Source organism: Hydractinia symbiolongicarpus, chromosome 14 (assembly GCF_029227915.1).
Source record: "Hydractinia symbiolongicarpus strain clone_291-10 chromosome 14, HSymV2.1, whole genome shotgun sequence".
NCBI lineage: Eukaryota > Metazoa > Cnidaria > Hydrozoa > Anthoathecata > Hydractiniidae > Hydractinia > Hydractinia symbiolongicarpus.
Genome location: NC_079888.1, coordinates 18,578,004 through 18,593,061, shown reverse-complemented (window position 1 = coordinate 18,593,061; position 15,058 = coordinate 18,578,004). Strand labels below are relative to the sequence as shown.

General features: G+C 34.4%; 1 protein-coding gene across 1 annotated transcript; it reads right to left on the bottom strand.

Moving 5' to 3' along the window:
- Positions 1-1,204: 1,204 nt before the first annotated feature.
- LOC130626132 (F-actin-capping protein subunit alpha-1-like) lies at positions 1,205-11,435 on the bottom strand. Its single transcript, XM_057441237.1, has 10 exons — positions 11,240-11,435; positions 7,166-7,229; positions 6,805-6,856; positions 6,320-6,473; positions 5,770-5,886; positions 5,587-5,666; positions 4,595-4,676; positions 3,998-4,069; positions 2,913-2,975; positions 1,205-2,267 (listed from the first exon to the last, which is right to left on the bottom strand). Exons 1-10 carry the CDS (start codon positions 11,276-11,278, stop codon positions 2,127-2,129), a joined length of 864 nt encoding a protein of 287 aa, XP_057297220.1. The 5' UTR covers positions 11,279-11,435; the 3' UTR covers positions 1,205-2,126.
- Positions 11,436-15,058: the final 3,623 nt, after the last annotated feature.

Genomic DNA, 15,058 nt, shown 5'->3' with positions numbered 1-15,058 from the left:
AGACACGTTGATGAAAATCGCGGAAGATGATACATCTCTGGCAAAAAAAACTCAAGATTATATTCAAGGAGCAGGGCAAAACCATCGCAAGCATCGTTTCAGCTATTGGCTTGCTGATATCCACCATTGTTCTAGCATTAATAGGAGGTGGATCGGCAGCTGGTGCTACAGCAGGAGCTGGCGGTAGTGTACAAAAACAACTGGAGAGACTTGGAAATGCAGCATTACCTGACATCATAGGAACGATAGTTTCCTTCTTTTTCAGAGTGGCCGCAAAGGTTGTTGAATTTGTGACTAAACACGCCCGCGAACATAATCGGCTGGAGTATATTAGAGCAATTTATTAGGTCGCTTACGTATATTAAAAACAAAAGTGGACCAAGTATGGAGCCCTGAGGAACTCCGCATTTTATTGCTAGTTTGCTTGTTTTTATTTTATTGTCAAAACTCACATATTGTTGTCGATTACACAAGTAACTTTTAAACCGAATTAGGAAATCGGATAAAATCAAGGAAGTTGAACCGACTTTAGAAAGGTGCGTTTGTCTAAGAATCATTAAAAGAATTACAGCGACACTTCCTGTTTCTGCGAAAAAGGCAAGATAGGTTGGAGAAAATTAAGAAAGTTGCGCCGATTCATTCAAAGACATCCAGCCCGCCTAATTGTCCCTTAAATTTGTGCCGCGGTGCTTTCCAGAAAAAGGCGTACAGGCTGCATATTTTCCCCGTAAGTTTGCGCCGATGTTTCCGAGCCCAGCCTGAACAATTTTCCAACAAAATTCGACATTTTTAGGAAAATTAAAACATGACGAAACATGTGGCTGGCAAGTCCCAATCATGGCTGACAGTAAGAAGAACTACTACTTGTGGTAGCTGAATAACTAACACAGAAAATCAAAATTAAATTTAGAGAACATCCGAATTGGAACTATTTTTACTCAACTAAATTTTTTTCTTTTTAAGCATGTTTTAACATTACCTCTTTTACATTGATTTTTTTTGCATCGATTTTTAATCGTTTTTTTATGTGTCCGAGATTAGTGCTCATAAACTTTTGCCTGTACATGGTTTCTGATCTCGACGATACGTCACACCATAACACACCCTTGTCCCCAAAACTACTTTCGGTGTTTATCTCAAAGAGTTCTGGAGACAATAATGACCATAAAGCTACAAAGCAACTCGAGAATAAAAAAAAATTGCATTTCTAGAAAATCTATATATTTCTATGTAAACAAGAAAAAAGGCAAGTAAGGTTTTTTATGCGAACGAGGCTAACCAGGTATGACCTCGCTTAGCCTCATTTGCACGAAATTTAAATAAGTTTTTATTTTGAATCATCATATCAACATAAGTCTTAAGAATTAACCGAGTCACTTTTTAAGGTCAAGAAAAAAAGGTTTGAATTACCGAGACAACAGTGCTTTAAATTCATACATTTATATTCGAAAAGAAAAAAATATGTTCTAGCTGACAAAAGAAACGACCGCTTCATTTGATGACAAAATGATAAGACAGGGCAAAAAACTTTAATAAATCGTTCCAACTCTCATCGTTTCTTCTCGTAAATAAAAGCTCGCAATATTTTTATTATAAAATTGACCATTTTTTTACTTCCTTTTCTGCACCAAGAAAATTATTTAAATATTAATGCATAGTAAACTAATCATTACCAGAGAAAAGAAGAAAAACTTCTTAATGCGTCTACTGTTTTACAAAATTACTTCCATTTTGTTTGCAAAGTTTCTCCATTTTACCGACAAGATTATCAGTAGAAAAAAGTAGGAAGGTTTTTCAAATTTGCACACATGAAACATTAAACACAAAACACAAAGACCTAACACAAAACAATTTATATCAGCAGAATATATTTTTACAGTAAAAGTAACAAAATGCTTCAAAGAGCCGAGAGATTTTTGACTTTACCAAGCGAAATGATTTTTCCCAAAAATAACCTCATACGTAGACAAATGTTTTAGTCATAAAAAAAGTACAGAAAGTGAAGAGAACTTATCAAATCAGAATACATTATTATTTATAACTTGTGTTTAGAATGTTAACAGAAACATACTCGTTCGAGTTGATTCTACAAAAATCGTGTATAAATGAAGCGTAAGTAAAATAATTTAACTTTTTGTGAGTTCCTTTCCAATACTATACGACACAATTTTGTTCCAGTCGATTTTCGTGCGAGTGATCGGCAACATCCGTCGAAGAGCTTTGAACGTCGTCTCCGACATCGTGTGATAGTTGTCTCCGATGCCACGCTAAAAGTAAATAAATAATTAACAATCCCAGTTTTGGAAAGTAAAAAATTTAGGCGAATTGACTTTTAACACCGCAGTAAAAAGTGCGACTGGTTACAAGATTGATTTCGGGTTAAATTAAATTTTAGGGGTGACTCGAAGGTTGAATCTTCATGGCATTCAAGTATGCCCACTGATCGAAAACCGCATGACACGGCGTGTAGTGTTTACATTTAATTTCGCACGATTCAAATTTATAACTTCCGCGAAATTGACCAAAGTGTAATGCCACCACTAAAAGTAAGATTTATTTCGCCCGAAGTAATGAAGATTCCTATAAACAATCCTCTATGAAATGCACCGTGGACAGAACTTATAGTTAGAAAGAGATATAAAACCTACGGCGCATGAAGTTAAACTAAAGCAGAATGACAAAAATCAACAATCACTGTCCATATAGGTATTGCTGTATTAAAAATCTGACATAATATTTCGACTATGTGAGAACTCGTTAAATTGTCTGTTCTGTGTGCTTTTTTAATGAGATCTTACCGTATAACCTTTAGTAAGATGAGCAAAAAAAACATGTCAATAATTCGTTCCACACAATATCACATCAAATAGCGCTTTCGCACTCCTCTAACAGATAAAAAAAATAGTGAAAACCTGGTAAGCTGATTCCGCGTCTTCTGCAGTCTTTGCAAAATCTTTACCTAAGCTAGACGCGTCCTGGAAAATAAAATAACATCTTTAACACAAAATTCGAAGAGATACAAACTGAGCAGTTTCTTTTAACAGTAGCGAAATTGCACAAAACTGGCTTCAATTAAGTACATAATTAAAACTAAGTTCATAAGATCTGATATCGCATTGTTTAATTTCTTAAGCCTTTGCACAATCGTTACGACAAAAATTCTCTATGTGAAAAATGAAGTGTTTAGATGACAACGGAACCGAGGTTAATAACATGAACACGAGGTCAAACAAACACTAAAAGATAATATGCAATGATATATAGCGATGAAAGTCTTAGCATGCTGATGTCAGCAGCTGAAAAACTTCAATAAAACAAGAAGCATGACACGTGAGCTAAGGTAAGCGTTAGAATTTTCAAAATGACGCTGTAAACAAACACAAGACAGAACATCGGGAATAAAGTCAATTACGGAGCTTTATTTATTCAGCAGTCACACGTAAAAAAGAATGAATGACATTAACAATGTGATATAACTTTGTATATGGAACATATTTTTGATTAACGAAGTTTAAGGAGTAAATTTACAACTCAAAGTTTCGAAATATTTTGTGAGGTGAGGAGGAGAAATATTTTGTGATACAGAGGGTTGTGCTGTATATAAATTTAAATTTATTTTCGAGTGAATAAAAGGATGTTTTTATGGACAGGGTTTCCATTTTCCTTAGAAATCGAGCTAGCATTCCCAGTGGCTCGCTCGCCTGTCTGCCATTTTGCTTTCCATTTTAGTGAAATTGTTGTTGTCAACATGCATTGTTCAATCAAAAAAACTATGGACATTCCTCGGCAAAAACAGCTGGGTCAATTTTTGCTTTGCCCTCATATACTTTAATATTATTTGAAGTGCTTAGGATTAAAGGGGCGAGGATGTGGGTGGGAGATGGCAAAGCTGATGACCAAATAAATTTTCACTAAAAAAATTTGTCCCATCGAAAAGCCCGTTTTAGGTTGAGACATGCTTGCTAACGTTGCATGAAACAATACGTAAATAACTTACCGAAATGGTGATGCTTTTAGTGTGTTCTTTATTAGACACTAACTGCACATTGCCGTCTTCGTAATAGTGAACCTAAATTCCGTATGGAGGTATGTACAACTATATATTGCTAGAAGAACGCGAGACTAATTATTAGGGGAAAAAATTGATTGGGAAAACTTAAACACGAGAACGTGAAATAAAGTCAAAACAAATATGGCTACTGTCAAAAAATGCAAAACAATTCGAAACTGACTTACAAGTCGTTAAAAACACAAATTAAGAAAACAAACATATGTATATTTGCTTTTTCTTATTGCTTTGATCACTAATATTTTATTACCACATTTTTACTTGGATAAAATATTGCACGTTTTATCCACAACATCCAGATGGATCTTTTCGAGCACGGAGCATGACTACTTTGTTTTTAGGGTATTACCCTGATCTGCACAAGCGCATTGAAAAAATAATGGTTTTTCTTCGGCGGAGATGGCCTCGTCCTTGTTTCGTAAGGTCGCTATTGTTATTGATCAACTTTAATAGTATTGGATACCTTCAAAAAGACGATATCTTGGCTCGCATAGACTCTACAATGTATTTTAAACGTATACTTACTTGTAGCTTGAAAACACCTTTTAATTCTGCTGATCCTCCGGGCGTGAATGTTACAGACCACTCTGAACGCCAACGCCCATTCCTATTACGAACAATCACATTATAAAAACTCCACTCTCATCTTTGCTCTTCAAACCCGTTACATTCCACTTACTTTTCTAACATTTAAATAAATAACAATGACAACAAAAACAGATAGGAAATTATTCATATGCTAGGGTGTTTTTAAACTTTTTCTAATCACTTTCAAGATTCTATTTGTTACGCGTTTTCTCTAATGTTTTTCATCAATCAAGATTCTTTTAAGTGCACAAACAGGAAAGCACGTAAGCACAATGAAGATGAATGTTAAAAAGAATTGTGAAACATAGAAAATTATGGAAATACTTCCCGTATTTAAATAGCTAAAAACAAGATTTATACTACTAGATAATACATGTTATAACTAGGCCCAAATGTTTGTATTATAAGGTTTTCAAGATTTTTTCCCAATAATGATGGATACTTTTTAAGGTACACTACTTTGATTTCCAGGCTCTAAAGGTTTTTATTAGTGTTTGGCAGACCTTAAAATTTCCCAGTAACCTTGAAAATGGATTCGATCTAAACAAGCAAACTGGTTTTACACAAAGTGAGGAATTCTAATTTACCAGTCAATCACAGTCACAGAGAAGTGAAGGTTAATTTGGATAGTTTCTCTTACACATTTAGTCAGTTGCACTGATTATAAATAGTCAGAACAGAATAAACGAGAGGATTGACTTTCCGGCAGAGTTGAAATAAAATTGGTGGTTTTTGCAAATCCCTTTCGTAATTTAATTACAACCAAGGAGGATATAGCAAATTTCCAGAAATAGATGACAACAACACATTTGAGAGGTGGGGCCAAAACCCTCTTACTACACAAGAGAAATAAAAACAATTAAAAACTAAAAGACTATAACCTATAGTGTTGGCTTGGAAATAGGAAATAGAAAAATATAACACCATACCAGAAATTTTGAGGTTGAAATTTGTGATCTTCTATACAGGCTGTGATTGTGATATCGTTTCCTGATGATTTGCCATACACCTAACAATAACAACAACAACATGCAGATTAATGTTTCTTTAAATTTCTTGTATATCTGAATCTTATACAAACACATGTCTAACAGCATTAACAATGCACTTACGGTCAAAGCTCCATCAGCATAATGAGCCTTAACATATTTCCGAAGGGCATCATCGACTGCAGAGCGCCATGACTCCGCAGTTTCGTCTGCGTCACGTGGTTCCACATTACTTGCTTCCTATGTAATAAAAAACTTTAAAACTTAAAATGGAAAGAGTCATTATTACTTTATCTGAGAAAATTAATGCGAATGCCTAACATAACTTATAAAAAAGAATTTAATAAATCTATTTATGGGACTTTACAAAAACGCGAAACAGGAAATTTGGTTAACTGTATTTTGAGAATGAATTCATTGACAAACAGTTTCTCTTGATTTCTTCAATTACAGCTGCCCCACCTTGATGACATTTGGTAAAAGAACCAGATCAGGACAATACTATTTTTGTGTGTTTCAATCAAACAAGGAGAACAATTATGAAATACGTTATTGACAACATAACTGAATCTGGACACACTAACATGTTTCATTGATTTTACACAAACATTGTTAAAAACACCAACAAAAAAAGCTCTTAAACATTTTAGAATATAGTGTTACGGATGCTAACCTTTCGAAGATGGTCATAACTAAACTGTTGTTTACTACGAGGGTCGAAGAAGGTTGTGCTTTCCACCAAACCATGTTTTGTGATTAAAACAGGCTCGTCTGAACCGTCAACTTTGCATGGAGTAAATTGCTCAGTATTGTATTGTGCAAAGGCGCTGAAAAAGAACAGAGTGAAATATAGATCCTGATGTTTATTTTATACAAACTTGGGTTGAAATTCTACATGAAAAAAGCAACTGGTATGCCACAACAGCCACCCTGTAGTGAAAAAAGGGAAAAAAGGTGAAGCAGGGGTAAAAAAAAAACAGATTTTTGCCCAAAAAGTGATATACCAACATTATGACATATACAATTATATTTTTAATTTTGGTTGGTTCTAGCAACCTAGCAACAAAGTAAGCAACAGAATTGAGTCTGTAAAAAAAAAAAGATTTATTTAAGAAGAAACTAAAGCCAAAATTTTAAAAAATTTTAAAAATGCCTTACGCTGAAGCTCCTTCTTTTAATAAGTGATCATTTGCCAGCAAAACACGTACATCTAAAAAAAAAAAAGATAAATGGTAAACTTTAGGGGATACTTAAGGTGTAAAGTCAGTGTGTGTTTAAATACCAGTTCAAATACTTAAGACTTATGTCAAGAGCTGATCCAAAAAAACTATTTTGGACTTTAACTTTAGTTATTTTATTGTTGATATGTCTGCAAAAAGTTGTTTACAAAAGTACTTGGATTAAAATAAGCATTATTTTATCCTTCTGCACTGCATATAATTGAAGGCTTGTCATTTTAAAATATCTCCCTAACTTGGATGTGAATTTAGATGTGACCAAAATTGAACAAAAAACTCACCATTAAAAACTTCATTGAATTCACCAGGCGGTGCATGGTTTATGAAATTTGAGGCTATTTTGACCTGAAAGGAAACAAACCAGTTTTGTTTTTATTAAGAAGCAATTTGATTTCTTATAATAATTCTACCTCAGGGAAAAAACTGGGGTGATTGTAATTTAGTGTACAGACAATATATATCAACTAAGGTGATGGCATACATAATCCAATATTTATACACTAGCTGATAAGGCCTATGGGAAAATCCACAAAGGCAGGATAACATGGAAAAGAATCATCACTTGAATTTTGATGACGTGTGCTTTTGATAAATGCTTATGAAGATAAGGGTTTAAAAATATTGTTGAGGTCAGCAAAGACCTGCCAAAATACATTTTTTGTATTCCAGTGCATTTATCGTATAGACCTTGAAAGCCTGAAGAAGAAAACGTATAGGATCATGTATACTTTTACCAAACGGTTACAGAAATATTTAAAGGTTTTTGACGATGTCAACTAAGTTCAATCTAAAATGGATTTGGAAACCCATGATTGGTAAAATTATTCAATTTGGTTCCAATTATCCCTAGTTACCCACACAGTGAAAAATGACTGACATCGCCACCCCATTTCCAAAATATTTGGCCTCAAAGTTATAGATGCATTGTATAATTGTTTTGTTAATTTAATAAATTTAAGCTTTGACATTTAAATTCATGTTGTTGATGTTGTGACGCTTGGTTTGTCGATTAACGACAATACTTTCTGCGACATGAAGTGAACAGAAACACCTCCACTTTGCCTGTGACTGACAGACACTTTGTATTGATGAATAAAACAAAAAAAAAATTCTAACTAACCCAAAAAAAGATTAATAAAATTCTCAATTGTCACATGAAAACATGTCAAAATTAACTTTGACGATCAAAGCCTGAACTTACATGCCATCTCGCATACAAGAAATACGTAAAACTTATGATTTTGTTTCTTGGATCAAAAGCTGTTATTGGCAAAGTAAATAAATGCTACCTAGTAAAAACAACAAAAATGACTTATAGGCCTCTTTGATGCTCACTAATTTAACTTATAAGGACTTAACCACATATGAAAACACACTATGCAGGGTTTTGTTGCTTTTCTTTATCACCATTGGATCATTAATATACTATATTCAATTTTTTCATCTACTTACAACCAAACATAATGCTGGGCTGTTCTAAGAATAAATGGACTTAGGTCCTTTTGTTTTTATTTAAATTGAATTTAATATGGACTTAGGCCCCTTCCCATGGACTTCAAAACTAAAACATTTCATCCAGATGGACTTAGGCCCATATGTACTGAGACATTATTGGACTTGTGGTGCCATAGATTAGTGGTTATAGCTCTCACACTCTGTGCGGGAGACCAGGGTTCGATTTCTCTTGGCAGTGATTCAACATGGACAAGTGAATGTTACCATAATCCTGGGTTAAACCAAGACATGTGAGGGAAATTGGGGAGATGGGTCCATGTGTGGGCCATTGGATATGGCCAGGAGTTTTCTAGTAGAGTGTGGGCCATAATTGGGTCTGCATAGCTCAAAATGTGCATTAAATATTCTATAGGTATCTCCATCTAAGCCATGGCCCCTCCTGGAAATAATAGACAGGGTAATCCCTCAATATTAGTGAGGCTAGGCGTGTAAAATATGCACATCTATCTATCTATCTATCACCAAAAGGTTCTGAATTTTTTTTATAATAATTCATTTTTTCATTTGGAAATTAAAAAATAAATTGCCAATGATATATTGCCTGTTCTGCTTGTAAGTGCAGACATCTGACTTCCACTCTTTGTAAGGTTTCCTCTTTTCCTACGAAAGAGTCTAATTGATTTCAAACTTACTCTGCCGGAGAGTTTATTAATTGATTGTTACCGTCCTATTTTGATTAAGAGGGTAAAGTTTATGCCTTTAGAATTAGTTTAAAATAGAATTAGTGTGAACATGCCGACCTGGGTGTTGGCAAAAGCATACTGAGAAAAAAATATATTTTGGATGTCTTAGATTTTGTGGTTTTTTTCTTTTTTAAATATATGATAAAACTGCTCTACCAACAATCCTGTAGAAACCTAAAAATAGCTGTATTTCTTTCTGGAATGATAAGAAGAAACCTCTCTGAAGCTTACAAATCACTGTATATATTTAGTTCTTAAATGATGAGAAATTGACTCTACAAAAAGTAAAGATGTCCCCTACGAGTTTAAATTCGCTGTATTACTTTTTAAAATGTTGAGAATGATGAGAAAACAACCCTTCAAGGCTTAAAAATCACTGTATATATTACGTTGTTACATGAAGAAGAACCGACCCCTAAAGGCTTAAAGATCGCCGTATTGGTTCTAAAATGGTGAGAAAACACCTCCTAGAAGCTTAAAAATTGCTGTAATTTGTTATAAAATATAGCAATCAAAAAATATTATATAAAATCTGTAGCGTATAATCCGCCAACTCTGTGAAAAAAGCACATTTAACGTCCCTATATCCATATCGTCAACATATCGGTTATTTCAAACTTTTACTATCGTAGAACTCTCTGTCGTGGACCGTTCAGGGGGTATGATAAGAAAAAAAATACATTTATTTGTGGAGAAATAAGCCAGATCCGACATGTACTATCATCCGATAATGCCGTGATGGATCCTTCAACTCCGTGAAATTTGAAAAACATGTTTGCTTTCTGATGACTAGCAAAAATATTTTAAAATTAAAATATTCCTTAGAAAACATTCTCCGAACTTTGGATCCTCAGAAAAGGTATATATAACATGACCATAATTATAATCAATTAAGTGAGATAACAATATATATCAAAAATGACCACCGTCGCACTTGACTTGAAAATCACAAAAAGGTGTAGCCGGCTGAACTTACCGCCAAACTTTTGTTATGCGCAAGTTCCGACGCCCCTAAAATGATTAAGTGGTAGTATCAACCCCCTGAATCGAATTCATTCATTAAAAATGGTAGACAGAGCTGTGGTAAGTTGTTGTAGGCTTCCAAAGCAGTTTCACGGAGTTATCGGATTCACAGAGTTGGCCGATCATACGCTAAATATATAGCATTTATATTCTGTATTAATAATTAAAACAACTTTTAGAATTAAGTAAAATTTCCTGATTGGGAAATCTCATAATTTCTGCATCAGAAAAAATAGTTTCCTGGTAGCTAGCTATAGTGTAATAATTTCCTGATAAAAAATGATGAAGTTTCTGTGACTTAGATTTTTTTCACATGCACAACCAGATGCTGTGTATTACTACAACAATATGCAGGAATTTATAGACTACTTTCCTTGTGATGTAGTTGTTATGATTTTATTTTATTTTGAGAACAATAAGAGGGTGCCGATAAGCCGCAAACGCCAGCATATATAAGAGCGAGATTGGGCGACTTTTCGACTTAAATTGAAGGTTGTCCGCCGAAACCGCCTGCACTTTCCCGAACACGCCTGGAACATTCCCGAAATGCAACACCTTGTAACATAAACATGGCGGACGACAGTTGAAAGAACGCGCTTGAAGAGAAAGAAGGTAATAAAGTTTATATATAAGTTATTTAACAAGTAAATCTTATCAAAAACTATAAAAAACAGTCCTTTTAAGAACTTAGCTACCATATAGTTAGTTCATTTTAATTTTTATACTTTTTTAAATAATTAACGAGAGTTTTTTATGGTGAATCTTTTTTTTTTCGGGCATTGTTCGGGACTATGGGGTTTTTTTCGGGCAAATGCCTGAATTTTTTTTAAAACGCCGAATTTGCCCATAAACGCCCGCACTTTTTACGGCGTATGCGGCTTATCGGCACCCTCGTAGAACAATGGGCATGCATGCACTTTTGCGTAAAAACTGCAAACTTTTTAACTTTTGTACACATTGGCAAGTCATCAACACATTTACCTAATTGTGGTTGGAAAAGATCATGTGGTTGGAAAAGATCATGTGCTTTGTGATCTGTCCCGGAAACAATTTGCCGGGTATATTTCTTAATATTAGCATCTCACGTCACACCACCCTCTTATAAAATATGCGTCAATTATGAGAATGTTTTACCTTTTCTGCGTCAGAGATGGGCTCATCATAGTTAGCCATTTCTTCTGACCTGATAATACCTTACCAGAAATTAAACGTTAGCCAAATATTAACGGAAACTGCTTAGCTATCAAAGAAAAGAGAAAACTGTGCTCTTCTCCTCTATAAAAATGGCCGCCCAGTGTTCGTCTTGAGTGCGATCGGAGACATATCAAAACAAATCAATAAATTTCAAAACATTGCTGGCTCGTCCAGCACATATAGTGAGGCAAGGCCAAAGTAGGAAAAGACACGCGGCGCGCGCGCGGATCATTTTCAACAAATTCACACTATTTATTCAGTTAGTGACACAACCTCTCGATTCCAGCGCCTGCTGTCTCTTTTTTATGTCTGAATGGGTCGTCCTGATATAAAACAAAGAAAACAGGCGCTGGCAATGACTTTGAGATGCTAACTTTCTAAAAGCACTAAGTTCTGCGTCGGCGGTGCGTTAACATCATGTAATAGCCGCTAAATTTTGGTTTGTTGCATGATCTTTGGCATTACCCCATGTCAAAATGATAATTTTTTATTGTTGTTCTGGAATTTCATTTTTTTTTCTATTGTGTACAAAAATAAATGGAGTATTTTAAAGTTCAAGGTGGAACAAAAGAAATTCAGCGACGTGCCGCGCGAAGTGCATTTTCAGTGTAAATTTTTAGTTAAATCCCTCTGGAAAACATATTATCGCACCCTTAAACCGCCTTTAGTTTCAAAAGTAGCAATCCTCTCAAAATATATTGAAAGACTGGTGTCAATTTCAGAGATAGCCACCACAAGTAGTGGTGTATGTATCTATTTCGTTAAAATAAAAACTTATACATAAGTTTTCGTTTTTACACTCAAATAATGACTGGAGCAAGTAGAAGACATATTCTTTCTGATCATCAAGTTCCATATAGTTGAGATAGATTAAAGAGAGCAGGTTACAATAACGTGAATTTTTACAAATCCTTTACATTTGTAAAAATTACAAGAATGTGATACAAACAATATCGCGAATAATTTGATCACTAATTAACAAAAAAAATGTTTTGTGGTTTTCTTAAACTGCGTCAACAAGGTACCATAACAATGGCCCACGACAAGATACTGAGTATCTACTGGTCACTAGTAAGGTCTTTGGAGTGTTAAAATTGTTTATTGAATATCGTGTGTGTGATACCTGTGTTATATTTCTAGAAACTGTTTTTGAACGCCTTGGCTGCCATGCCAGACCTCCTGATTTTATACATAAACATAAGCCTTGTCCATACTCAAAGCCCTTATTTCTGTATTGAAGAAGAACTACTTTGTTCATCACTAACATACTGCCAAGCAGTGAGCGGGATTCGAGTGGGCTGGATTAATTTCTAGTAATGGTTCGGCTGCCGCGAGGAAGTTTTAAAGACAGTTTCACTAAGCAAAAAGTTTGTAGTCAAATGGCTGAAAAAATTTTGGATGAATATTTGAAAATATTTTTGTTTATCTTATTTATATCTATGTTTATATGTCATGAAATTTTAAGTATACAAGCTCAATCAATATCATGATTTAATATTAAGTTTGTGTTTTAAAATAAATTTGAATACTTCCACATCGATCAAGGGGCATGTTCGAATTTAAATGGAAACCAATTTTGATGAAAACGCCCACGACCGATTTGACCACATTCGTTTGAGAGATGTGTAGAAAATCGACAATCATTGTATCATCGAAAAAGAGGGTAGACACTCGCTGCCGCGCGCGGATCACGCACGCACAAGCTCTCCATCATTGTTACAGCGGGAGATACCAAGGAACAAGGAAAACTTACTCAAAAAAATAAATAAATATGGAAGCAGAGTTGTGCTAACGTTTCAGTAGTCGAGACTAGGAATATACTTGCGTTGTCTTGTTATTTTGCCACTCGTTTTTAAAAAATTCCGCTAAAGAAATAGCCCCTGAATACTTCAGGAAACTAAAGCCATTATTGTGTTCTGTTTCGTTTGCTAGCTTCAATTCAATTCAATTCATTCATTTGCCATAGAAAAGTTGAAATTACAGCTCGGTTTCTTGTGTTCTTCATTTGACTGTCTCTTTCCTCACTACTAGCTAGCTAGTTTATTTTTTTTGTAAGTTTTAGCTAGCTAGCTAGCTATCAGTATTCATTCACCTCCACCAAACACTAGGGCGGATCTAGCCATTTTTGTACTATGTCAGAGCGTTAAATATAAAAAACAAAGTTGGGGGTCTTGACGTGTTCCCAGGCTGCCATGGCCTTGAAGCTTTTGTTACTACACAAATTTTAGATGCACTAAAGTAATGGGGACACAAGACAATATTTTTAGCCAATAGTAACAAATTTATGTGAAATGGAGGTAACTTTTCCGCTTAGTTTGTTTACATTTTTACCTCCATTTCTGCGCACGCATCGGGCATTACGTAATCACTTAGATGCGTGCACAAGTAAATATCGGGACTGTGATTTCATGTATTACTATTACCTAAAATTGTTAATTTGTGTCGCCAGAGAAGCTTTCTGTTGCTTACAGCATTTTTTTGTTACTCGCTACATTCTTGTTGCCAGCAACAAGATATAAAGTCAAATCGATTTGATTTGACTTTGTGTCTTGTTACCAGCAAATAAAAAGTTGTGGTAACAAAAAAACGTTACCAGCAACCAAAAAGGTTACGTGTATGAATATTCTCCGTCTCTTACCACTTTCTGCAGCAATTCTGATGCAACACTTTTACGTGTGACCAATCACAATGCAGTACTGTAATTTTGCTGAATTTTTTTCTGAATGATCAGTGTTGCACAGATGGGGGAACCAAATAAAATTCTTGGGCGGTAGTAACAAAATTATATAAATTTGTTACTGTCGCCTAAAAAAATTGCCTCATGCCCCTGTGGCTTAAATCTGGCTGGGATAACTATAGATCCACTAAGTTGTTTTCCTCAACAAGGTCGTGACACAAGGGAAAATATTGTGGTTAATTTTTATTTACGTCTTAATAATCATCTTTCTCCTAAAAAATATTCTTGAGCATTTTGATCTGCAGAGTTGAGTTTCTTCAGCATTTTTCTCGTTGCTGTATTACCTAAAAAATATAAAACACATTTATTGAATGTTGCAAATGTTTTATAATTCCTGTCTGGACAGAAATGCGAAATCAGTGATTAAAAAACAGACACATTGTTTATTACATTAGTCACGGTTGATCCACTATGGCATTGTTTTTTAAACCATCTGTTTGATTTTGCAAGAATTTGACGTAATCAAGATATTTTAAAATCATAAACTTTTTTCTTAACTGAAGTTAATTTTTTATTTGAAAAATAAAATCACTAACAAACTTATAAAGCTATAACAAAACAAATGATTTACTACTTAGCTTAATGCCTATGTACTTAGAATGTCAACATTTAAAACTTTTAGCTAACTAAATGTGATAAATTTTTTGTAAAGTAGAATAGATGTATTTTATGTATTCCATCAGGATTATCTCATTCGAAAAAACCCAACCTAAAATGCTTTTGCAAACTGTTGCAAGCCATGTTGAAAGCCATGTTGAGAACGGAAAGATCCTTCGGGACATGTGTGACCAATATTTATACCAAACGCCTATAATCCCTATCAATACCTAGAAACAGGGTTTGTGTTTTATAAAGTCTAATTCCATGGTCAAGTGTACCCTGCTAAATTATATTTTCTCCAGTTGTAATGATTATATTTTCTCCAGTTGTAATGATGTGTAACCTGCTTAATTATATTTTCACCAGTTGTAATGATGTGTAACCTGCTAAATTTTTCACCAGTTGTAATGATGTGTAACCTC

Bases quoted from the DNA above. Each gene is read 5' to 3' on its own strand.
- LOC130626132 (XM_057441237.1), bottom strand. From the start codon at position 11,278: ATGGCTAACTATGATGAGCCCATCTCTGACGCAGAAAAG. The intron at 7,230-11,239 runs GTAAAACATTCT...GTTTCCTTTCAG, and splicing joins CCATCTCTGACGCAGAAAAG to GTCAAAATAGCCTCAAATTT. The intron at 2,268-2,912 runs GTTTTCACTATT...ATTTACTTTTAG, and splicing joins ACGCGGAATCAGCTTACCAG to CGTGGCATCGGAGACAACTA.